The sequence below is a fragment of the Chiloscyllium plagiosum genome, unplaced genomic scaffold, assembly GCF_037043375.1.
Source record: "Chiloscyllium plagiosum isolate Xiang-an unplaced genomic scaffold, Cpla_swu_hap1 HiC_scaffold_35, whole genome shotgun sequence".
Taxonomy (NCBI): domain Eukaryota; kingdom Metazoa; phylum Chordata; class Chondrichthyes; order Orectolobiformes; family Hemiscylliidae; genus Chiloscyllium; species Chiloscyllium plagiosum.
The window spans coordinates 5,845,647-5,871,830 of NW_028270173.1; the positions used below are offsets into that span (position 1 = coordinate 5,845,647).

The 26,184-nt window shown below is 53.4% G+C and overlaps 1 protein-coding gene across 1 annotated transcript in view; it reads right to left on the reverse strand.

Annotated features, from left to right (window-relative positions):
* Positions 1–26,184, reverse strand: part of vars1 (valyl-tRNA synthetase 1) — a 92,912-nt gene that overhangs the window by 61,317 nt on the left and 5,411 nt on the right. Inside the window, exons 2-6 of the mRNA XM_087979795.1 lie at positions 25,105–25,479; positions 23,188–23,331; positions 4,299–4,428; positions 2,810–2,985; positions 1,919–1,994 (exon numbers count right to left, since the gene is read on the reverse strand). Of these exons, the coding sequence (XP_087835921.1) occupies positions 1,919–1,994; positions 2,810–2,985; positions 4,299–4,428; positions 23,188–23,331; positions 25,105–25,467 (889 nt within the window). The 5' untranslated portion in view covers positions 25,468–25,479. The remainder of the gene's footprint in view (positions 1–1,918; positions 1,995–2,809; positions 2,986–4,298; positions 4,429–23,187; positions 23,332–25,104; positions 25,480–26,184) is intronic.

A 26,184-nucleotide genomic window follows, 5' to 3' on the forward strand; every position in this document is an offset into this window, starting at 1 on the left:
ATTTTTGGGAGTTTGCTACATGTCACTTTGAGCAGACTTCACCAACAAAAGCAAAAAAGGATTTGAAAGCACACTGGTCTCTGAAAAGTAAACCACTCGGCTCGCAGCCAAGGAAGGAGTAGAATGAAGGAGCTCAGTCTGTTTCTCTCCCCTCTCAGATGCCAAGGACAGAAGGGGAAAACGTTCCCAATGACACCCTGGCATCGATTTCGCCCACGGTATGTTTCATTTAGTACCGAGAGGCCAGCCCGGGTCTCACCCAGAACACCACAGCCTTGCCAGTGCTGACTGAAACCGAGAAAGCTGGAGAAACTCAGCAGGTCCAGGAGAAAGCCGAGGACTGCAGAGAGTGGAGATCAGAGTCATAAAGTGTGGTGCTGGAAAAGCACAGCTGGTCAGGCAGCACCCGAGGAGCAGGAGACTCGACGTTTTGAGCATAAGGTCTTCATCAGGAATGTGGGGGAGGACCCAAGGGGGCTGAGAGATAAATGGCAGGAAGTGGAATGGAATAGGTAGATGGAGGTGAGGGAGAGGGTTGGATCTAACAGGTCTGTGGAGAGAGGGTCTATTAAGCCCCTGTTTCGGAACTGGTTCTGTTAGTGCTCCTTCAGGGAAGGGTGTGTCCTTGAAGGAGAGACTAAGTACTTTGAGCTTATACATCTGGGGTTTACAAAGACAGCAGCTGATCTGATTGAAACATCCAAGGTTCTGATGGTGATGACAGGATCGATACTGAGAGGTTATTCCACCCCCACCCACCCACCCACCTCCCAATCAAAGGCTGGGGAATCTAGAATATAGGTGACGCACTCTCAAATCGGAGGGTCTGACCATCTGAGACCGAAATGTCTTAACTCAGAGGATTGAGAATGTTTGAAATTCTCTACAGGATTGTGGCTGGTCCAACGTTGAACATATTCGGGGGTTGGCAGATTTGTGGTCTCAGGTACTGGGTACGGAATTGGAGTCAAAACAAACTGAGCGATAGAAACTTAACTTTTGTGACTGAGAGTGAGAGTGAGCGCGAGAGAGAGAAAACAAGCGAGACAGAGACAGAGAGAAAGATGGGGGGGGGGGGAAGGAAAGAGATAGATAACATGCAAATCTGTGTGTGTGAATGCATGACTGTGTGTGTGGGAGTGCACACAAGAGTCTGTGTGTTGGAGAGAGTGTGAGCGTGTGCGCACATTGAAGAGAGGCTTTGTATGTGCATACGTGAGTCCCTGTACGTGTGACGTGAGAGACAGAGACAGAATCTGAGTGTGATTTATAGGGAAATTAGTGATTTAATTTGTAATGTCGTATACCAATGGTCTATAATTGATTATCAGTTGCTAGAGTCTAAATTATTTCTTGGAAATCCTAATTCCTGGTCAGTAGAGAAACTTGGTTCATACTTTCCATCAACCTGGGCCTGAAAATCAGGTCAAATGGGGAATTGTGTGTCCTTATTTTAAAATCATTAGCGTTTCGGACAAGCCCAGGAAAAGTGGATTTTGAATTCCATTAAGGGAATGACAACCAACTGAATGTATCTGCCTCCAGCCCCAAACCCAGCAGGAAATTCCAGACTCGCACTGCACGGAGAAACTGTGAAACCCTTTATCCCGGTCACTCCATTTTTCAAAAAGTGTTTCCAATCTTTCAGAGGAACCCCGAGAAACGAGAGATTGAGTGAGAAAGGGTTGAGTCCTGATGAATGGCTTATGCCCGAAACGTCGATTCTCCTGCTCCTCGGATGCTGCCTGACCTGCTGCGCTTTTCCAGCCCCACACTCGACTCTGATCTCCAGCACCTGCAGTCCTCACTTTCTCCAAAGGGTTGATGAACCCAGGGTCTTGCTGGAGAATTCCAGCCCCATTCCATAAACCTTGCGATCAGCGGGAGATCAGATCCTGAGACGGTGGAATGGCCTCACCTTTCTTCTCTCCTGGAGGAGTAGCGATATCGTATGTAATCACTCCCAAATCCTTCTTCTCTGCTTTGGCTTTTTTCTACACATGAAGGAAACGGAGTTTTAAACATTAAAACCATTGCCTTCTCGCGCTGTGTTTAGTTTCTGTTAAGGAAGGCGATTAAACGATGAAAGCCACAGGAACCCAGGACTGGCTGACCGACCACCGAGCCTACCCCACCCTCCGGTACCGTTCCCCCCAACTTCCCCCCCCCCTCCCCTCCCCCTCCCCACCCTCCGCTACCTCCCCTCCCACACCCCACCCTCCGGTGCCGTCCCCCCCCCCCCCCCCGCTACCCTCCCCCTCCCCACCCCACCCTCCGCTACCCTCCCCCTCCCCACCCTCCGCTACCGTCCCCTCCCCACCCCACCGTCCGCTACCATCCTCCCCACCCCACCGTCCGCTACCATTCCCCCCCCCCCCACCCTCCGCTGTCCTCCCCACCCCACCCTCTGCTACCCCCCTCCCCACCCTCCGCTACCCTCCCCTCCCCACCGTCCGCTACACTCCCCTCCCTACCCCACCCTCCGGTACCATTTCCCACCCCCCCCACCCTCCGCTACCCTCCCAACCCCACCCTCCGCTACCCTCCACTCCCCTCCCCCTCCCCCTCCCCAACCTCCTCTACCCTCCCCCTCCCCACCCTCCAGTACCGTCCCCCACCCTCCCCACAATCCGCTACCTTCGCTGACCCCCACTTGCCCTCGTTGACCTCTGGCTGATACCCACCTCGCCCTTGCTGACCTCTGGCTGACACCCACCTCGCCCTCGCTGACCCCCCCCCTCGCCCTCGCTGACCTCTGGCTGACCCCCCCTCGCTGACCTCCAGCTGACACCCCCCTGCCCTCGCTGACCTCTGGCTGCCGCTCCTGCTGCTCCTTCAGCTTGTTCTGTTTCTGCAGGAACTTCTCCATCTTCTCCTTCTTCATCGCCTCCTTCTTCAGCTGGGCTGGAGTCTTCCTCACTGGGGGCTGCTCTGGGGCCGGGGTCAGGGTCCCTTCCGAGGTGGGGACGGCATTCTGCTGCTGCCCTGCGCAAGACAGAACAACATCTGTCAGGACAGAGTGGTGGGAGTAGGCCCTTCAGCCCACTGCTCCTGTCCCTCTGCGCAGTCCGAACACGACCCAACGCCCACCACCTGAACGCTCTTTGCTGGGACAAAACCTGCTTGGAACGTTTCAACTAACCCCCAGCTTTGTGAGTTGGGAATGGCTTCTGGGGTCCAACTTACCTGGAAGCAGAGTCCTTGAATATTTCAGAAGTCGATAGTTTCTTGATAAGTAAGGGGAGGTAATGGGTTATTGACAGTGAGATCACAATCAAATCAGGGCTGTGAAATGACTGAATGGCAGAGCAAGGGCTCGAGGGGCTGAATGGCCTGCCCCTCTGTGCACCCTAACAGTCCTCACTCCTTCTAGGTTTCTCACCAAAGCCGAACGCCTCGGGCTCCAATATGAAGGCTGAGTCTCTCCCCTCCCCAACCTCCACCCAGCTGAGGGGATAGTCTGACTCTCACTGCGCTCTGACATCCCTCAAGTATTTCCAAACTCCTCCATCTGATTGTCTTTCAAGGCTCTACAATTGAGGAGTGCCCATGGACGAGGGACATTAAAGATAAGTCTAGGCTGCAGAATCCAGGGAATATCCCCTGGGAACAAGAGAGATCGTTTCAGGCGCTGGAGAGTTTGACAACCAAAGGAAAGCCAAGGCTGACAGTGTAGGGGGAGTCCGGGTTTAAGATTTTGTGACGGGGTGCGAGCTAGAATTCTTTTCGCTTTTTCACAGAGTGAGCAGTAAAGACAGGGAACTCTCTGCTTAGACAGAAGGACTGTGGAAGTGGAGGCAGGTTCTGCAGCGAGATAAACGGACTTGGTTGCAGTGGGAACGAAGACAGACATTGCTGGAAAAGCTCCGCTGGTCTGTGAAGAGAAATCAGTGTTACCATTTCGGGTCGGGTGAGTCTGCCTCAGAACAGGAGCTGAAACGTTAACTCTGACTGCTCTTCACAGATGCTGCCAGACCTGCTGAGCTTTTCCAGCAATTTCCGTTTTTGTTTCTGATTTACAGTATCCGCAGTTCATTCAGATGGTTATTAGGGTTCCAGTGGGGGCAGAGCTGACTGCTCGATGGAGAGCCCGTATGGACTCAATGGGCCGAACAGCCTCCTCCTGTGCTGTATGACAATGAGCCTGCCTGACTCTTTGGGCAACAGCAATAGCGCTGGGCCATTTTAGTTACGGTTTTCACCACACCCACCCCAATGCACTCCACTCCTCAGTGTCACATTCCTCTCTCTCTCTCTCTCTCTCTCTCTCTCCCCCTCTGCGCCTTTACACTCCTCACCAGCCACAGGAACAATCCGCTCACACAGCGTCACCTCCCCCAGCGCACGGACAAACTCGGGCTGGTTCATGCAGGTCAGGAACCAACGGTTCACGTTCACGTAGGGCTCCCTGAAGTGGGGCTCGAAGACCTACAGGGAAACAAACAGCAGTATCACGTCAGAACACTTCAGTCACTCCGGCCTGCACCCACGCTCCAGGCATTCCATTATTACACGTCAATCCCACTTTCCGTCAATGGGAAAGACATCGGCTCGTACGTCGGCTGTGAGGAAGCTGGGAATTTTGAGGAGTTGATGGCACAGTGGTTTAACACTTTTGCCGGGAGCTCGTGTCTGAGAAAGCAACAGATGCTGGAGATCACAGTGGGTCAGGCAGCAGCCGAGGAGAGAGAACAGGCTAATGCTTCAAGTCTAGATGTCCTCATCACAGCTGAAGTCAAGTGTCATCTAGACTCATAACATTAGCACGCTCCCTCTCTCTCCACAGATGCTGCCTGATCCACCGTGATCTCCAGTACTTTTTTTTGTTTCCAGTACAGATTCCAGCAGACAGGCATCAGAGGTAGCCCACAGGAGGGTCACTCAGCTGATCCCGGGGACGGAGGGACTGTCTGATGAGGAGAGGGTGAGTAGATAGGGGCCTGGACTCACTGGAGTTAAGAAGAAGACGAGGTGACCTTATTGAAAGGGCTTGACAGGGGGAGATGGGTAGAGGTTGGTTCCCCTTGCGTGGGAGAGCGTAGGACCCGTGGAGGCATCATGTCAGAGTGAGGGCTCATGCATTGAAGGCGGAGATGGGGAGAAATTTCATCTCTCTCCGAGGAGTGAATCAATGGAATTCCTTACCGCAGGGGGCTGTCAACGCTGAGAGAGAGAGAGAAAGAGAACGAGAAAGAAAAAGAGACAGACCGAAAGAGACAGAGACCAAAAGAGAGAGGGAGAGAGAGAGATAGAGAGAGAGAGACCGAGAGAGAGAGAGAGACCGACAGAGACAGACCGAGAGAGAGAGACAGACCAAGAGAGAGAGACAGACCGAGAGAGAGAGACAGACCAAGAGAGAGAGACAGACCAAGAGAGAGAGACAGACCAAGAGAGAGAGACAGACCAAGAGAGAGAGACAGACCAAGAGAGAGAGACAGACCAAGAGAGAGAGACAGACCAAGAGAGAGAGACAGACCAAGAGAGAGAGACAGACCAAGAGAGAGAGACAGACCAAGAGAGAGAGACAGACCAAGAGAGAGAGACAGACAGACCGAGAGAGAGAGAGAGAGAGAGACAGACAGACCGAGAGAGAGAGAGAGAGAGAGACAGACAGACCGAGAGAGAGAGAGAGAGAGAGAGAGACAGACAGACCGAGAGAGAGAGAGAGAGAGAGAGAGACAGACAGACCGAGAGAGAGAGAGAGAGAGAGAGAGACAGACAGACCGAGAGAGAGAGAGAGACAGACAGACCGAGAGAGAGAGAGAGAGACAGACAGACCGAGAGAGAGAGAGAGAGAGAGAGAGACAGACAGACCGAGAGAGAGAGAGAGAGAGAGAGAGACAGACAGACCGAGAGAGAGAGAGAGAGAGAGAGAGACAGACAGACCGAGAGAGAGAGAGAGACAGACAGACCGAGAGAGAGAGAGAGACAGACAGACCGAAAGAGAGAGAGAGACAGACAGACCGAGAGAGAGAGAGAGACAGACAGACCGAGAGAGAGAGAGAGACAGACAGACCGAAAGAGAGAGACAGACAGACCGACCGAGAGAGACAGACCGACCGAGAGAGAGAGAGAGACAGACAGACCGAGAGAGAGAGACAGACAGACAGACCGAGAGAGAGAGAGAGACAGACAGACCGAGAGAGAGAGAGAGACAGACAGACCGAAAGAGAGAGAGAGACAGACAGACCGAGAGAGAGAGAGAGACAGACAGACCGAGAGAGAGAGAGAGACAGACAGACCGAGAGAGAGAGACAGACAGACCGACCGAGAGAGACAGACCGACCGAGAGAGACAGACCGACCGAGAGAGACAGACCGACCGAGAGAGACAGACCGACCGAGAGAGACAGACCGACCGAGAGAGACAGACCGACCGAGAGAGACAGACCGACCGAGAGAGACAGACCGACCGAGAGAGACAGACCGACCGAGAGAGACAGACCGACCGAGAGAGACCGACCGACCGAGAGAGACCGACCGACCGAGAGAGACCGACCGACCGAGAGAGACCGACCGACCGAGAGAGACCGACCGACCGAGAGAGACCGACCGACCGAGAGAGACCGACCGACCGAGAGAGACCGACCGACCGAGAGAGACCGACCGACCGAGAGAGACCGACCGACCGAGAGAGACCGACCGACCGAGAGAGACCGACCGACCGAGAGAGACCGACCGACCGAGAGAGACCGACCGACCGAGAGAGACCGACCGACCGAGAGAGACCGACCGACCGAGAGAGACAGACCGACCGAGAGAGACAGACCGACCGAGAGAGACAGACCGACCGAGAGAGACAGACCGACCGAGAGAGACAGACCGACCGAGAGAGACAGACAGACCGAGAGAGACAGACAGACAGACCGAGAGAGAGAGAGAGACAGACCAAGAGAGAGAGACAGACCAAGAGAGAGAGACAGACCAAGAGAGAGAGACAGACCAAGAGAGAGAGACAGACAGACAGACCAAGAGAGAGAGAGAGAGGCAGACAGACCGAGAGAGAGAGAGAGAGAGGCAGACAGACCGAGAGAGAGAGAGACAGACAGACCGAGAGAGAGAGAGACAGACAGACCGAGAGAGAGAGAGACAGACAGACCGAGAGAGAGAGAGACAGACAGACCGAGAGAGAGAGAGACAGACAGACCGAGAGAGAGAGAGACAGACAGACCGAGAGAGAGAGAGACAGACCGAGAGAGAGAGAGAGACAGACCGAGAGAGAGAGAGACAGACCGAGAGAGAGAGAGACAGACCGAGAGAGAGAGACAGACAGACAGACCGTGAGAGAGAGAGAGACAGACAGACCGAGAGAGAGAGAGACAGACCGAGAGAGAGAGAGACAGACAGACCGAGAGAGAGAGAGAGAAAGACAGACCGAGAGAGAGAGACCGAGAGAGAGACAGACCGAGAGAGAGAGACAGACAGACAGACCGCGAGAGAGAGAGACAGACAGACCGAGAGAGAGAGAGAGACAAACAGACCGAGAGAGAGAGACAGACCGAGAGAGAGACAGACCGAGAGAGAGAGACAGACAGACAGACCGCGAGAGAGAGAGACAGACAGACCGAGAGAGAGAGAGACAGACCGAGAGAGAGAGAGACAGACAGACCGAGAGAGAGAGAGACAGACCGAGAGAGAGAGAGACAGACCGAGAGAGAGAGAGACAGACAGACCGAGAGAGAGAGAGACAGACCGAGAGAGAGAGAGACAGACCGAGAGAGAGAGACAGACAGACAGACCGCGAGAGAGAGAGACAGACAGACCGAGAGAGAGAGAGAGACAGACAGACCGAGAGAGAGAGACAGACCGAGAGAGAGACAGACCGACCGAGAGAGAGACAGACCGAGAGAGAGACAGACAGACAGACCGCGAGAGAGAGAGACAGACAGACCGAGAGAGAGAGAGAGAGACAGACAGACCGAGAGAGAGACAGACAGACAGACAGACCGAGAGAGAGACAGACAGACAGACAGACCGAGAGAGAGAGAGACAGACCGACAGACCGAGAGAGAGAGAGACAGACCGAGAGAGAGAGAGACAGACCGAGAGAGAGACAGACCGAGAGAGAGAGACAGACAGACAGACCGTGAGAGAGAGAGACAGACAGACCGAGAGAGAGAGAGACAGACCGAGAGAGAGAGAGACAGACAGACCGAGAGAGAGAGAGAGACAGACCGAGAGAGAGAGAGAGAGACAGACAGACCGAGAGAGAGAGACCGAGAGAGAGACAGACCGAGAGAGAGAGACAGACAGACCGCGAGAGAGAGAGACAGACAGACCGAGAGAGAGAGAGAGACAAACAGACCGAGAGAGAGAGACAGACCGAGAGAGAGACAGACCGAGAGAGAGAGACAGACAGACAGACCGCGAGAGAGAGAGACAGACAGACCGAGAGAGAGAGAGACAGAACGAGAGAGAGAGAGACAGACAGACCGAGAGAGAGAGAGACAGACCGAGAGAGAGAGAGACAGACCGAGAGAGAGAGAGACAGACAGACCGAGAGAGAGAGAGACAGACCGAGAGAGAGACAGACCGAGAGAGAGAGACAGACAGACAGACCGCGAGAGAGAGAGACAGACAGACCGAGAGAGAGAGAGAGACAGACAGACCGAGAGAGAGAGACAGACCGAGAGAGAGAGACAGACCGACTGAGAGAGAGACAGACCGAGAGAGAGACAGACAGACAGACCGCGAGAGAGAGAGACAGACAGACAGAGAGACAGACAGACAGACAGACAGACCGAGAGAGAGACAGACAGACAGACAGACCGAGAGAGAGACAGACAGACAGACAGACCGAGAGAGAGAGACAGACAGACCGAGAGAGAGAGACAGACAGACCGAGAGAGAGAGACAGACAGACAGACCGAGAGAGAGAGAGAGAGGCAGACAGACCGAGAGAGAGAGAGGCAGACAGACCGAGAGAGAGAGAGAGAGGCAGACAGACAGACCGAGAGAGAGAGAGAGAGGCAGACAGACCGAGAGAGAGAGACAGACCAAGAGAGAGAGAGAGAGAGACAGACAGACCGAGAGAGAGAGAGACAGACAGACCGAGAGAGAGAGAGACAGACAGACCGAGAGAGAGAGAGAGACCGACCGAGAGAGAGAGAGAGACAGACAGACAGACCGAGAGAGAGGCAGACAGACCGAGAGAGAGAGACAGACCAAGAGAGAGAGAGAGAGACAGACCAAGAGAGAGAGAGAGGGACAGACCGAGAGAGAGAGATAGACAGACAGACCGAGAGAGAGAGACAGACGCACCGAGAGAGAGAGAGAGACAGACAGACCGAGAGAGAGACAGACAGACAGACAGACCGAGAGAGAGAGAGAGAGACAGACAGACCGAGAGAGAGAGAGAGAGAGGCAGACAGACAGACCGAGAGAGAGAGAGAGAGAGGCAGACCGAGAGAGAGAGAGAGAGGCAGACAGACAGACCGAGAGAGAGAGAGAGAGAGGCAGACAGACCGAGAGAGAGAGAGACAGACCAAGAGAGAGAGAGAGAGAGACAGACCGAGAGAGAGACAGACAGACAGACCGAGAGAGAGAGACAGACCAAGAGAGAGAGACAGACCAAGAGAGAGAGAGAGACAGACAGACCAAGAGAGAGAGAGAGACAGACAGACCAAGAGAGAGAGAGAGACAGACAGACCGAGAGAGAGACAGACCGAGAGAGAGAGAGACAGACCAAGAGAGAGAGACAGACCAAGAGAGAGAGAGACAGACCAAGAGAGAGAGAGACAGACCGAGAGAGAGACAGACAGACAGACCGAGAGAGAGAGACAGACCAAGAGAGAGAGACAGACCAAGAGAGAGAGAGAGACAGACAGACCAAGAGAGAGAGAGAGACAGACAGACCAAGAGAGAGAGAGAGACAGACAGACCGAGAGAGAGACAGACCGAGAGAGAGAGAGACAGACCAAGAGAGAGAGACAGACCAAGAGAGAGAGAGACAGACCAAGAGAGAGAGAGACAGACCAAGAGAGAGAGAGACAGACCAAGAGAGAGAGACAGACAGACCAAGAGAGAGAGACAGACAGACCAAGAGAGAGAGACAGACAGACCAAGAGAGAGAGACAGACAGACCAAGAGAGAGAGAGAGACAGACCAAGAGAGAGAGAGAGACAGACCAAGAGAGAGAGAGAGACAGACCAAGAGAGAGAGAGAGACAGACCAAGAGAGAGAGAGAGAGACAGACAGACTGAGAGAGAGAGAGAGACAGACTGAGAGAGAGAGAGAGACAGACAGACCGAGAGAGAGAGAGACAGACCGAGAGAGAGAGAGACAGACCGAGAGAGAGAGAGACAGACCGAGAGAGAGAGACAGACCAAGAGAGAGAGAGACAGACCAAGAGAGAGAGAGACAGACCAAGAGAGAGAGAGACAGACCAAGAGAGAGAGAGACAGACCAAGAGAGAGAGAGACAGACCAAGAGAGAGAGACAGACCAAGAGAGAGAGAGAGACAGACCAAGAGAGAGAGAGACAGACCAAGAGAGAGAGACAGACCAAGAGAGAGAGAGACAGACCAAGAGAGAGAGAGACAGACCAAGAGAGAGAGAGACAGACAGACCGAGAGAGAGAGAGACAGACCGAGAGAGAGAGAGACAGACCGAGAGAGAGAGAGAGACAGACCAAGAGAGAGAGACAGACCAAGAGAGAGAGAGACAGACCAAGAGAGAGAGAGACAGACCAAGAGAGAGAGAGAGACAGACCAAGAGAGAGAGAGACAGACCAAGAGAGAGAGAGACAGACCAAGAGAGAGAGACAGACTAAGAGAGAGAGAGACAGACCAAGAGAGAGAGACAGACCGAGAGAGAGAGAGACAGACCAAGAGAGAGAGACAGACCAAGAGAGAGAGACAGACCAAGAGAGAGAGAGACAGACCAAGAGAGAGAGAGACAGACCAAGAGAGAGAGAGAGACAGACCAAGAGAGAGAGAGAGACAGACCAAGAGAGAGAGAGACAGACCAAGAGAGAGAGAGACAGACCAAGAGAGAGAGACAGACTAAGAGAGAGAGAGACAGACCAAGAGAGAGAGACAGACCAAGAGAGACAGACAGACCAAGAGAGAGAGAGAGACAGACAGACCAAGAGAGAGAGAGAGACAGACAGACCGAGAGAGAGAGAGACAGACCGAGAGAGAGAGACAGACCAAGAGAGAGAGAGACAGACCAAGAGAGAGAGACAGACTAAGAGAGAGAGAGACAGACCAAGAGAGAGAGAGACAGACCAAGAGAGAGAGACAGACCAAGAGAGACAGACCAAGAGAGAGAGACAGACCAAGAGAGAGAGACAGACCAAGAGAGAGAGACAGACCGAGAGAGCGAGAGACAGACAGACAGACCGAGAGAGCGAGACAGACAGACAGACCGAGAGAGCGAGACAGACAGACAGACCGAGAGAGCGAGACAGACAGACAGACCGAGAGAGCGAGACAGACAGACAGACCGAGAGAGAGAGAGACAGACAGACAGACCGAGAGAGAGAGACAGACAGACAGACCGAGAGAGAGAGACAGACAGACAGACCGAGAGAGAGAGACAGACAGACAGACCGAGAGAGAGAGACAGACAGACAGACCGAGAGAGAGAGAGAGAGAGAGAGGCAGACAGACAGACAGACCGAGAGAGAGAGAGAGGGAGGCAGACAGACCGAGAGAGAGAGAGAGAGAGAGGCAGACAGACCGAGAGAGAGAGAGAGAGAGGCAGACAGACCGAGAGAGAGAGAGAGAGGCAGACAGACCGAGAGAGAGAGAGAGAGAGGCAGACAGACCGAGAGAGAGAGAGAGAGGCAGACAGACCGAGAGAGAGAGAGAGAGGCAGACAGACCGAGAGAGAGAGAGAGAGAGGCAGACAGACCGAGAGAGAGACAGACAGACCGAGAGAGAGAGAGACAGACAGACCGAGAGAGAGAGAGACAGACAGACCGAGAGAGAGAGAGACAGACAGACTGAGAGAGAGAGAGACAGACAGACCGAGAGAGAGAGAGACAGACAGACCGAGAGAGAGAGACAGACAGACCGAGAGAGAGAGACAGACAGACCGAGAGAGAGAGAGAGACAGACAGACCGAGAGAGAGAGAGAGACAGACCGAGATAGAGAGACAGACAGACAGACCGAGAGAGAGTGAGAGAGGCAGACAGACCGAGAGAGAGAGACAGACCAAGATAGAGAGAGAGACAGACCAAGAGAGAGAGAGAGAGGGACAGACCAAGAGAGAGAGATAGACAGACCGAGAGAGAGAGAGAGACAGACAGACCGAGAGAGAGAGAGAGAGAGGCAGACAGACAGACCGAGAGAGAGAGAGAGAGGCAGACAGACCGAGAGAGAGAGACAGAGACAGACCGAGAGAGAGAGAGACAGACCGAGAGAGAGAGAGACAGACCGAGAGAGAGAGAGACAGACAGACAGAGAGAGAGACAGACCGAGAGAGAGAGAGACAGACCGAGAGAGAGAGAGACAGACCGAGAGAGAGAGAGACAGACCGAGAGAGAGAGAGACAGACCGAGAGAGAGACAGACCGAGAGAGAGACAGACCGAGAGAGAGAGACAGACAGACAGACCGCGAGAGAGAGACAGACCGAGAGAGAGACAGACCGCGAGAGAGAGACAGACCGAGAGAGAGACAGACCGAGAGAGAGAGACAGACCGAGAGAGAGACAGACCGAGAGAGAGACAGACCGAGAGAGAGACAGACCGAGAGAGAGAGACAGACCGAGAGAGAGAGAGACAGACCAAGAGAGAGAGACAGACCAAGAGAGAGAGAGACAGACCAAGAGAGAGAGAGACAGACCAAGAGAGAGAGAGAGACAGACCAAGAGAGAGAGAGAGACAGACCAAGAGAGAGAGAGACAGACCAAGAGAGAGAGAGACAGACCAAGAGAGAGAGAGACAGACCAAGAGAGAGAGAGACAGACCAAGAGAGAGAGACAGACTAAGAGAGAGAGAGACAGACCAAGAGAGAGAGAGAGACAGACCAAGAGAGAGAGAGAGACAGACCAAGAGAGAGAGAGACAGACCAAGAGAGAGAGAGACAGACCAAGAGAGAGAGACAGACTAAGAGAGAGAGAGACAGACCAAGAGAGAGAGACAGACCAAGAGAGACAGACAGACCAAGAGAGAGAGAGAGACAGACAGACCAAGAGAGAGAGAGAGACAGACAGACCGAGAGAGAGAGAGACAGACCGAGAGAGAGAGACAGACCAAGAGAGAGAGAGACAGACCAAGAGAGAGAGACAGACTAAGAGAGAGAGAGACAGACCAAGAGAGAGAGAGACAGACCAAGAGAGAGAGACAGACCAAGAGAGACAGACCAAGAGAGAGAGACAGACCAAGAGAGAGAGACAGACCAAGAGAGAGAGACAGACCGAGAGAGCGAGAGACAGACAGACAGACCGAGAGAGCGAGACAGACAGACAGACCGAGAGAGCGAGACAGACAGACAGACCGAGAGAGCGAGACAGACAGACAGACCGAGAGAGCGAGACAGACAGACAGACCGAGAGAGCGAGACAGACAGACAGACCGAGAGAGAGAGAGACAGACAGACAGACCGAGAGAGAGAGACAGACAGACAGACCGAGAGAGAGAGACAGACAGACAGACCGAGAGAGAGAGACAGACAGACAGACCGAGAGAGAGAGACAGACAGACAGACCGAGAGAGAGAGAGAGAGAGAGAGGCAGACAGACAGACAGACCGAGAGAGAGAGAGAGGGAGGCAGACAGACCGAGAGAGAGAGAGAGAGAGGCAGACAGACCGAGAGAGAGAGAGAGAGAGGCAGACAGACCGAGAGAGAGAGAGAGAGGCAGACAGACCGAGAGAGAGAGAGAGAGAGGCAGACAGACCGAGAGAGAGAGAGAGAGAGGCAGACAGACCGAGAGAGAGAGAGAGAGGCAGACAGACCGAGAGAGAGAGAGAGAGAGGCAGACAGACCGAGAGAGAGACAGACAGACCGAGAGAGAGAGAGACAGACAGACCGAGAGAGAGAGAGACAGACAGACTGAGAGAGAGAGAGACAGACAGACCGAGAGAGAGAGAGACAGACAGACCGAGAGAGAGAGACAGACAGACCGAGAGAGAGAGACAGACAGACCGAGAGAGAGAGAGAGACAGACAGACCGAGAGAGAGAGAGAGACAGACCGAGATAGAGAGACAGACAGACAGACCGAGAGAGAGTGAGAGAGGCAGACAGACCGAGAGAGAGAGACAGACCAAGATAGAGAGAGAGACAGACCAAGAGAGAGAGAGAGAGGGACAGACCAAGAGAGAGAGATAGACAGACCGAGAGAGAGAGAGAGACAGACAGACCGAGAGAGAGAGAGAGAGAGGCAGACAGACAGACCGAGAGAGAGAGAGAGAGGCAGACAGACCGAGAGAGAGAGACAGAGACAGACCGAGAGAGAGAGAGACAGACCGAGAGAGAGAGAGACAGACCGAGAGAGAGAGAGACAGACAGACAGAGAGAGAGACAGACCGAGAGAGAGAGAGACAGACCGAGAGAGAGAGAGACAGACCGAGAGAGAGACAGACCGAGAGAGAGACAGACCGAGAGAGAGAGACAGACAGACAGACCGCGAGAGAGAGACAGACCGAGAGAGAGACAGACCGCGAGAGAGAGACAGACCGAGAGAGAGACAGACCGAGAGAGAGAGACAGACCGAGAGAGAGACAGACCGAGAGAGAGACAGACCGAGAGAGAGACAGACCGAGAGAGAGAGACAGACCGAGAGAGAGAGAGACAGACCAAGAGAGAGAGACAGACCAAGAGAGAGAGAGACAGACCAAGAGAGAGAGAGACAGACCAAGAGAGAGAGAGAGACAGACCAAGAGAGAGAGAGAGACAGACCAAGAGAGAGAGAGACAGACCAAGAGAGAGAGAGACAGACCAAGAGAGAGAGAGACAGACCAAGAGAGAGAGAGACAGACCAAGAGAGAGAGACAGACTAAGAGAGAGAGAGACAGACCAAGAGAGAGAGACAGACCAAGAGAGACAGACAGACCAAGAGAGAGAGAGAGACAGACAGACCAAGAGAGAGAGAGAGACAGACAGACCGAGAGAGAGAGAGACAGACCGAGAGAGAGAGACAGACCAAGAGAGAGAGAGACAGACCAAGAGAGAGAGACAGACTAAGAGAGAGAGAGACAGACCAAGAGAGAGAGAGACAGACCAAGAGAGAGAGACAGACCAAGAGAGACAGACCAAGAGAGAGAGACAGACCAAGAGAGAGAGACAGACCAAGAGAGAGAGACAGACCGAGAGAGCGAGAGACAGACAGACAGACCGAGAGAGCGAGACAGACAGACAGACCGAGAGAGCGAGACAGACAGACAGACCGAGAGAGCGAGACAGACAGACAGACCGAGAGAGCGAGACAGACAGACAGACCGAGAGAGAGAGAGACAGACAGACAGACCGAGAGAGAGAGACAGACAGACAGACCGAGAGAGAGAGACAGACAGACAGACCGAGAGAGAGAGACAGACAGACAGACCGAGAGAGAGAGACAGACAGACAGACCGAGAGAGAGAGAGAGAGAGAGAGGCAGACAGACAGACAGACCGAGAGAGAGAGAGAGGGAGGCAGACAGACCGAGAGAGAGAGAGAGAGAGGCAGACAGACCGAGAGAGAGAGAGAGAGAGGCAGACAGACCGAGAGAGAGAGAGAGAGGCAGACAGACCGAGAGAGAGAGAGAGAGAGGCAGACAGACCGAGAGAGAGAGAGAGAGGCAGACAGACCGAGAGAGAGAGAGAGAGGCAGACAGACCGAGAGAGAGAGAGAGAGAGGCAGACAGACCGAGAGAGAGACAGACAGACCGAGAGAGAGAGAGACAGACAGACCGAGAGAGAGAGAGACAGACAGACTGAGAGAGAGAGAGACAGACAGACCGAGAGAGAGAGAGACAGACAGACCGAGAGAGAGAGACAGACAGACCGAGAGAGAGAGACAGACAGACCGAGAGAGAGAGAGAGACAGACAGACCGAGAGAGAGAGAGAGACAGACCGAGATAGAGAGACAGACAGACAGACCGAGAGAGAGTGAGAGAGGCAGACAGACCGAGAGAGAGAGACAGACCAAGATAGAGAGAGAGACAGACCAAGAGAGAGAGAGAGAGAGACAGACCAAGAGAGAGAGATAGACAGACCAAGAGAGAGAGATAGACAGACCGAGAGAGAGAGAGAGACAGACAGACCGAGAGAGAGAGAGAGAGAGGCAGACAGACAGACCGAGAGAGAGAGAGAGAGGCAGACAGACCGAGAGAGAGAGACAGAGACAGACCGAGAGAGAGAGAGACAGACCGAGAGAGAGAGAGACAGACCGAGAGAGAGAGAGACAGACAGACAGAGAGAGAGACAGACCGAGAGAGAGAGAGACAGACCGAGAGAGAGAGAGACAGACCGAGAGAGAGAGAGACAGACCGAGAGAGAGAGAGACAGACCGAGAGAGAGACAGACCGAGAGAGAGAGACAGACAGACAGACCGCGAGAGAGAGACAGACCGAGAGAGAGACAGACCGCGAGAGAGAGACAGACCGAGAGAGAGACAGACCGAGAGAGAGAGACAGACCGAGAGAGAGACAGACCGAGAGAGAGACAGACCGAGAGAGAGACAGACCGAGAGAGAGACAGACCGAGAGAGAGAGACAGACCGAGAGAGAGAGACAGACCGAGAGAGAGAGACAGACCGAGAGAGAGAGAGAGACAGACCAAGAGAGAGAGATAGACAGACCAAGAGAGAGAGATAGACAGACCGAGAGAGAGAGAGAGACAGACCGAGAGAGAGAGAGAGACAGACCGAGAGAGAGAGAGAGACAGACCGAGAGAGAGAGAGAGACAGACCGAGAGAGAGAGAGAGAGAGGCAGACAGACAGACCGAGAGAGAGAGAGAGAGAGGCAGACAGACCGAGAGAGAGAGACAGAGACAGACCGAGAGAGAGAGAGACAGACAGACAGAGAGAGAGACAGACCGAGAGAGAGAGAGACAGACCGAGAGAGAGAGAGACAGACCGAGAGAGAGACAGACCGAGAGAGAGACAGACCGAGAGAGAGAGACAGACAGACAGACCGCGAGAGAGAGAGACAGACAGACCGAGAGAGAGAGAGAGAGACAGACCGAGAGAGAGAGACAGACCGAGAGAGAGACAGACCGAGAGAGAGACAGACCGAGAGAGAGACAGACCGAGAGAGAGAGACAGACCGAGAGAGAGAGAGACAGACCGAGATAGAGAGACAGACAGACAGACCGAGAGAGAGTGAGAGAGGCAGACAGACCGAGAGAGGGAGACAGACCAAGATAGAGAGAGAGACAGACCAAGAGAGAGAGAGAGAGAGACAGACCAAGAGAGAGAGAGGGACAGACCAAGAGAGAGACAGACCGAGAGAGAGAGAGAGACAGACAGACCGAGCGAGAGAGAGAGAGAGGCAGACAGACAGACCGAGAGAGAGAGAGAGAGGCAGACAGACCGAGAGAGAGAGAGACAGACAGACAGAGAGAGAGACAGACCGAGAGAGAGAGAGACAGACCGAGAGAGAGACAGACCGAGAGAGAGAGACAGACAGACAGACCGCGAGAGAGAGAGACAGACAGACCGAGAGAGAGAGAGAGACAGACAGACCGAGAGAGAGAGAGAGACAGACAGACCGAGAGAGAGAGACAGACCGAGAGAGAGAGACAGACCGAGAGAGAGAGACAGACAGACAGACCGCGAGAGAGAGAGACAGACAGACCGAGAGAGAGAGAGAGAGACAGACAGACCGAGAGAGAGAGAGAGAGAGACAGACAGACCGAGAGAGAGAGAGAGAGAGACAGACCGAGAGAGAGAGAGAGAGACAGACAGACCGAGAGAGAGAGAGACAGACAGACAGACCGAGAGAGAGAGAGAGAGAGGCAGACAGACCGAGAGTGAGAGAGACAGACCAAGAGAGAGAGAGAGAGAGACAGACCGAGAGAGAGACAGACAGACAGACCGAGAGAGAGAGACAGACCAAGAGAGAGAGACAGACCAAGAGAGAGAGACAGACCAAGAGAGAGAGAGAGACAGACAGACCAAGAGAGAGAGAGAGACAGACAGACCGAGAGAGAGACAGACCGAGAGAGAGAGAGACAGACCAAGAGAGAGAGAGACAGACCAAGAGAGAGAGAGACAGACCAAGAGAGAGAGAGACAGACCAAGAGAGAGAGACAGACAGACCAAGAGAGAGAGACAGACAGACCAAGAGAGAGAGACAGACAGACCAAGAGAGAGAGACAGACAGACCAAGAGAGAGAGAGAGACAGACCAAGAGAGAGAGAGAGACAGACCAAGAGAGAGAGAGAGACAGACCAAGAGAGAGAGAGAGACAGACCAAGAGAGAGAGAGAGAGACAGACAGACTGAGAGAGAGAGAGAGACAGACTGAGAGAGAGAGAGAGACAGACAGACCGAGAGAGAGAGAGACAGACCGAGAGAGAGAGAGACAGACCGAGAGAGAGAGAGACAGACCGAGAGAGAGAGACAGACCAAGAGAGAGAGAGACAGACCAAGAGAGAGAGAGACAGACCAAGAGAGAGAGAGACAGACCAAGAGAGAGAGACAGACCAAGAGAGAGAGAGAGACAGACCAAGAGAGAGAGAGACAGACCAAGAGAGAGAGACAGACCAAGAGAGAGAGAGACAGACCAAGAGAGAGAGACAGACCAAGAGAGAGACAGACAGACCGAGAGAGAGAGAGACAGACAGACCGAGAGAGAGAGAGACAGACCGAGAGAGAGAGAGACAGACCGAGAGAGAGAGAGACAGACCAAGAGAGAGAGACAGACCAAGAGAGAGAGAGACAGACCAAGAGAGAGAGAGACAGACCAAGAGAGAGAGAGACAGACCAAGAGAGAGAGAGACAGACCAAGAGAGAGAGAGAGACAGACCAAGAGAGAGAGAGACAGACCAAGAGAGAGAGAGACAGACCAAGAGAGAGAGAGACAGACCAAGAGAGAGAGAGACAGACCAAGAGAGAGAGACAGACTAAGAGAGAGAGAGACAGACCAAGAGAGAGAGAGACAGACCGAGAGAGAGAGAGACAGACCAAGAGAGAGAGACAGACCAAGAGAGAGAGAGACAGACCAAGAGAGAGAGAGAGACAGACCAAGAGAGAGAGAGAGACAGACCAAGAGAGAGAGAGAGACAGACCAAGAGAGAGAGAGACAGACCAAGAGAGAGAGAGACAGACCAAGAGAGAGAGAGACAGACCAAGAGAGAGAGACAGACTAAGAGAGAGAGAGACAGACCAAGAGAGAGAGACAGACCAAGAGAGAGAGACAGACCAAGAGAGAGAGAGAGACAGACAGACCGAGAGAGAGAGAGAGACAGACAGACCGAGAGAGAGAGAGACAGACCGAGAGAGAGAGACAGACCGAGAGAGAGAGAGACAGACCAAGAGAGAGAGACAGACTAAGAGAGAGAGAGACAGACCAAGAGAGAGAGACAGACCAAGAGAGACAGACCAAGAGAGAGAGACAGACCAAGAGAGAGAGACAGACCAAGAGAGAGAGACAGACAGACAGACCGAGAGAGCGAGACAGACAGACAGACCGAGAGAGCGAGACAGACAGACAGACCGAGAGAGCGAGACAGACAGACAGACCGAGAGAGCGAGACAGACAGACAGACCGAGAGAGAGAGAGACAGACAGACAGACCGAGAGAGAGAGAGACAGACCGAGAGAGAGAGACAGACCGAGAGAGAGAGAGACAGACCAAGAGAGAGAGACAGACTAAGAGAGAGAGAGACAGACCAAGAGAGAGAGACAGACCAAGAGAGACAGACAGACCAAGAGAGACAGACCAAGAGAGAGAGACAGACCAAGAGAGAGAGACAGACCAAGAGAGAGAGACAGACAGACAGAGCGAGAGACAGACAGACAGACCGAGAGAGCGAGACAGACAGACAGACCGAGAGAGCGAGACAGACAGACAGACCGAGAGAGCGAGACAGACAGACAGACCGAGAGAGCGAGACAGACAGACAGACCGAGAGAGCGAGACAGACAGACAGACCGAGAGAGCGAGACAGACAGACAGACCGAGAGAGCGAGACAGACAGACAGACCGAGAGAGCGAGACAGACAGACAGACCGAGAGAGAGAGAGACAGACAGACAGACCGAGAGAGAGAGAGACAGACAGACAGACCGAGAGAGAGAGAGACAGACAGACAGACCGAGAGAGAGAGACAGACAGACAGACCGAGAGAGAGAGACAGACAGACAGACCGAGAGAGAGAGAGAGAGAGAGAGGCAGACAGACAGACAGACCGAGAGAGAGAGAGAGGGAGGCAGACAGACCGAGAGAGAGAGAGAGAGAGGCAGACAGACCGAGAGAGAGAGAGAGAGAGGCAGACAGACCGAGAGAGAGAGAGAGAGGCAGACAGACCGAGAGAGAGAGAGAGAGAGGCAGACAGACCGAGAGAGAGAGAGAGAGAGGCAGACAGACCGAGAGAGAGAGAGAGAGGCAGACAGACCGAGAGAGAGAGAGAGAGGCAGACAGACCGAGAGAGAGAGAGAGAGGCAGACAGACCGAGAGAGAGAGAGAGAGGCAGACAGACCGAGAGAGAGAGAGAGAGAGGCAGACAGACCGAGAGAGAGACAGACAGACCGAGAGAGAGAGAGACAGACAGACCGAGAGAGAGAGAGACAGACAGACTGAGAGAGAGAGAGACAGACAGACCGAGAGAGAGAGAGACAGACAGACCGAGAGAGAGAGACAGACAGACCGAGAGAGAGAGAAAGACAGACAGACCGAGAGAGAGAGAGAGACAGACTGAGATAGAGAGACAGACAGACAGACCGAGAGAGAGTGAGAGAGGCAGACAGACCGAGAGAGAGAGACAGACCAAGATAGAGAGAGAGACAGACCAAGAGAGAGAGAGAGAGAGACAGACCAAGAGAGAGAGAGGGACAGACCAAGAGAGAGAGATAGACAGACCGAGAGAGAGAGAGAGACAGACAGACCGAGAGAGAGAGAGAGAGAGGCAGACAGACAGACCGAGAGATAGAGAGAGAGGCAGACAGACCGAGAGAGAGAGACAGAGACAGACCGAGAGAGAGAGAGACAGACCGAGAGAGAGAGAGACAGACAGACAGAGAGAGAGACAGACCGAGAGAGAGAGAGACAGACCGAGAGAGAGAGAGACAGACCGAGAGAGAGACAGACCGAGAGAGAGACAGACCGCGAGAGAGAGACAGACCGAGAGAGAGACAGACCGAGAGAGAGAGACAGACCGAGAGAGAGACAGACCGAGAGAGAGACAGACCGAGAGAGAGACAGACCGAGAGAGAGACAGACCGAGAGAGAGACAGACCGAGAGAGAGAGACAGACCGAGAGAGAGAGAGAGACAGACCAAGAGAGAGAGATAGACAGACCAAGAGAGAGAGATAGACAGACCGAGAGAGAGAGAGAGACAGACCGAGAGAGAGAGAGAGACAGACCGAGAGAGAGAGAGAGACAGACCGAGAGAGAGAGAGAGAGAGGCAGACAGACAGACCGAGAGAGAGAGAGAGAGGCAGACAGACCGAGAGAGAGAGACAGAGACAGACCGAGAGAGAGAGAGACAGACAGACAGAGAGAGAGACAGACCGAGAGAGAGAGAGACAGACCGAGAGAGAGACAGACAGACCGAGAGAGAGACAGACCGAGAGAGAGACAGACCGAGAGAGAGACAGACCGAGAGAGAGAGACAGACAGACCGCGAGAGAGAGAGACAGACAGACCGAGAGAGAGAGAGAGAGACAGACCGAGAGAGAGAGACAGACCGAGAGAGAGACAGACCGAGAGAGAGACAGACCGAGAGAGAGACAGACCGAGAGAGAGAGACAGACCGAGAGAGAGAGAGACAGACCGAGATAGAGAGACAGACAGACAGACCGAGAGAGAGTGAGAGAGGCAGACAGACCGAGAGAGAGAGACAGACCAAGATAGAGAGAGAGACAGACCAAGAGAGAGAGAGAGAGAGACAGACCAAGAGAGAGAGAGGGACAGACCAAGAGAGAGACAGACCGAGAGAGAGAGAGAGACAGACAGACCGAGCGAGAGAGAGAGAGAGGCAGACAGACAGACCGAGAGAGAGAGAGAGAGGCAGACAGACCGAGAGAGAGAGAGACAGACAGACAGAGAGAGAGACAGACCGAGAGAGAGAGAGACAGACCGAGAGAGAGACAGACCGAGAGAGAGAGACAGACAGACAGACCGCGAGAGAGAGAGACAGACAGACCGAGAGAGAGAGAGAGACAGACAGACCGAGAGAGAGAGAGAGACAGACAGACCGAGAGAGAGAGACAGACCGAGAGAGAGAGACAGACCGAGAGAGAGAGACAGACAGACAGACCGCGAGAGAGAGAGACAGACAGACAGACCGAGAGAGAGAGAGACAGACAGACAGACCGAGAGAGAGAGACAGACAGACAGACAGACCGAGAGAGAGAGACAGACAGACCGAGAGAGAGAGAGAGAGAGACAGACAGACCGAGAGAGAGAGAGAGAGAGACAGACCGAGAGAGAGAGAGAGACAGACAGACCGAGAGAGAGAGAGACAGACAGACAGACCGAGAGAGAGAGAGACAGACAGACAGACCGAGAGAGAGAGACAGACAGACAGACCGAGAGAGAGAGACAGACAGACAGACAGACCGAGAGAGAGAGGCAGACAGACAGACAGAGAGAGAGAGAGACAGACAGACCGAGAGAGAGAGAGAGAGAGACTGACAGACAGAGAGAGAGAGAGAGACAACGAGAGTGAGAGGTTTAATCAGGAAGGGATCAAAGGTTGGGGGAAAAGGCAGGAGTTGCAAATTATTGGATCAGCCCTGACCTTACTGAATGGCAGAGCAGACTCGATGGGCTGAATGACCTAAGGCTGCTCCCACGTCTTATGGCCCTGATGGTGCCGTGGGTAGTCGGGAGCATTGATGCGCTGGGGAGATGCTTGATCAAGTATGAGGTGGCACCGACAGCTAGGTGCGGGCATCTCAACCAGGTGCCAAAGGGCTCAGCACCCTCCCCGGCTCAGAACACAAGAGACGTCGGCTGAAGCAAACCCCCACACGGTCGGGGGCTTTGCCTCGGATTGTCATGGCTAATATTGTCTGTGACAGGCAGGAGCGGCTGGCTGTTGTACCAGAGCCTGGAGGGGGAGGGGGGCACGGGGTAGGAGCTGCTTACGTACGTGTTTGTAGGGCAGCAACAAGGAACAGCTGACGGCGATATCTGCCAAGGTGACTCCCTCCCCCACCAGGTAGGTCCGCAGCTTCAGGTGGGCATCCAGAACTCGCAGGATTCTCTTCAGGTCCAGCTGAGCTCTTTCAGCAGCCTGTGGCCAAACAGAGAGGGGAGAGGAGAGAAAGAGAGAAAGAAAGAGAGAAGCATTAATCCTGAGGGCTCGGCCATTTTGGGTAAACAGGAGCCAATCACATTGTTGCTGGCAGAGACCCAATCAGCTGCTTGTTACCAGGCAGATATCCATTCATACACACCCCTTATTTCCAGTTCGTCTGCAAACCGAACCCCCACCCTCACTACTTGATCAAACAATGAGTGTCGGGTTTTCAAAACTGCAGCAATCCTTCAACACTCCCATTTCATTCCATCGTCGGAAGTACAGGAGAAACAAAACTACACAGTCTTTACAGACAGCGACTTGATTACTCCCACACTCTGCACACCAACACTTTCCCTTGACGCTGCAAACCGTTTTCTTGTCAAACATGGGGACAGTGCCCTAGCTCAGCTTGCCCCACTTCCAGTGAAATGGAAAGTGCCTTTCAAAGATGGAAGCGAGCAGACCAATATTTATCGCTGGAACATTCACGGAAACAGATTGTGGGATGATGCTGTGTGCCAATCTACAGTTCAAAAGAGAGGAATCCATCAGGAACGGAGGGCTTGAGTTATGAGGAAAGGTTGGGAACTTTTTCAACTGCAGCATAGGAGGTTTATAAAATCATGAGGGACATAGATAAAATCAACTGCAAAGACCTTTTCCCTAGGGTGGGGTAGTTCAAAACCAGGGGGCACTTTTTTTTAAAAGGTGGCAGCATCCACAAAGGGAAATCAGAGTTAATGTTTCGGGTCGAATGACCCTTCCTCAGAACGAGTTGGGAACATGGTCCGAATGGATTATTGGACTGAAGGGTGCTGCATAATGACAATTATCATCCCCCCAACATTGGAAACAACTTCACAACATCTACCATTATAAGCCTTTTACTTCTTAATGAAGTAATCTCTCATTCTTTTCAATTTCAGAGAACAAGCTTTGCCAAGTATGGAAAATTTGAATTACAAAGACTGTCTCGGCCGGGATATTTGTCACTGGAGCGTGGGAGGTTGAGAGAAGTTTATAAAATAGTGAGAGGTATACTTAGGGTTGAGGGTAGCTGTCTTTTCCCTAGGATGGGAGATTTAAGACTAAGGGGCACATTTTTAAGGTGAGAGGAGAGAGAGATTTAAAAAAGACATGAGGCAAACAGAACAGAGCGAGGGATACAGCTGCAGAGAAGGTGCACTGAGAGCGAGACCAACATTAAATTTGGACTTTGAGGGGTCCATTCAATAACGGCAGGTAAGAAGCTGTTCGTGAATCTGTTGGTACGTGTGTTTAAGCTTTTGTATCTTCTGCCTGATGACGCAAGAGGGCGGAAGAGATTATAACGGGGTTGGGAGGGGCCTTCAACGAGGTTGGCTGCTTTCCTGAGACAACAGGAAGTACAGATGGGAGTCAATGGATGGGAAGTTGACTTGTGTGATGGACGGGGCTGCGTTCACAAGTCTTTATGGTTTCTTACAGTCCTGGGCAGAGCAGTTGCCATACCAAGGTGTGATGCATCCAGGTGGGATGTTTTCTGTGGTACATGTATAAAAGTTGGTGAAGGTCTTTATGGACATGCTGAATTAAAGTACCCACAAAGGAGTTAGGTAGAGTTCTTGGGGCCAATGGGATTGAAGGAGATGGGGATTGAGTTGGATGATCAGCGATGATCATATAGAACGGCAGAGGAGGCTGAAGAAGGGCTGAAGGGTTTACTCCGGCTCCTGTTTAATTGCAGAAAACACATAAAAAAAAGAATGCAGGTGTTCGCCATACCGTACTGTTGTGCTTCATCAAGCCCAGCTCCGGGAAAGTCCAAGTGCAGGCCGGCTGAATGATCTCGCTGTCTGCCAGGTTCACCCACTGCTGGATCGAGGCAGAGTCCTTGGTGCTGGAACCCCTCATCCTCCCTGGGGCGAGGTAATGTGCGACGGCCCTTGCTCCCTGGAGGCAGAGCCTGGAGTCAGTCTCCAACGCCGGCAGCCTGGAGGTGGCCAGCTGGCTCAGAGTGTCGCCGGCAGCCGGTCCTCGGATTTCCACCGCTCCCAGCTTGGAGCGGCCGTACTCCAGCGCGACGAGAACCTTGGCATTCTGGAAGTTGTGAGGGTGCGGAGCGAGGTACAGCACAGGCTGGGCCATGCCGGGGTCAGACTGCAGAGGCAAACAATCAGTAGGAGGGAGGGATTAATAGTTGCAGAGCCCGCGCGCGACCGTCCGCACTCATTTGCAGCTCAGAAAGGAGCCGTGCCCAACAACGCTCTGCACGCACTCAACCCATTTCCCAGCTTTCAGCCCGGAGCTCTGGAGATGACCCTTAAATGATAATGGGGGGAAAGAGAGACGGCTGGAAAAGGTGACTGATGTGGATGATCAGCTGTGGTCATAGTGAATGGGGGAATAGGGCTGGAAGGACTGAATGGCCTACACCTGCCTCTATTTTCTATTTGGCGAAGGCAACGCAAGTCGAATACCGAAATGCTGCACAAACAGGACACAGGTTTCTGACTTGAGCACGCTTTCAGGCATCAAGTTCCAGATTCCCACCACCCTCTGGGTGAAAGGTATTCCAAACTCCTCTCTTAGCCTCCCACCTCTTTTATGTCCCCTGGTTACTTATCCCCCCCTACTCATGAAACATGTGCTCTCCCCATCCACCCTCTCCCTCTGTGCCTCTCCTAATCTTCTAATTCTGTATCGGGTCCTGCGACCCCCCCCCCGCCAACCTCACTGCTCGGTAAAGCAAACCCAGCTTATCCAATCCCAGTTCGGAGCAAGGGTCCCGCTCCTGAAGCTCTGATCTCTCTCTCTCTCTCTCCACAGATGCTGCCAGGCCTGCTGAGCTTTTGCAGCAACTTC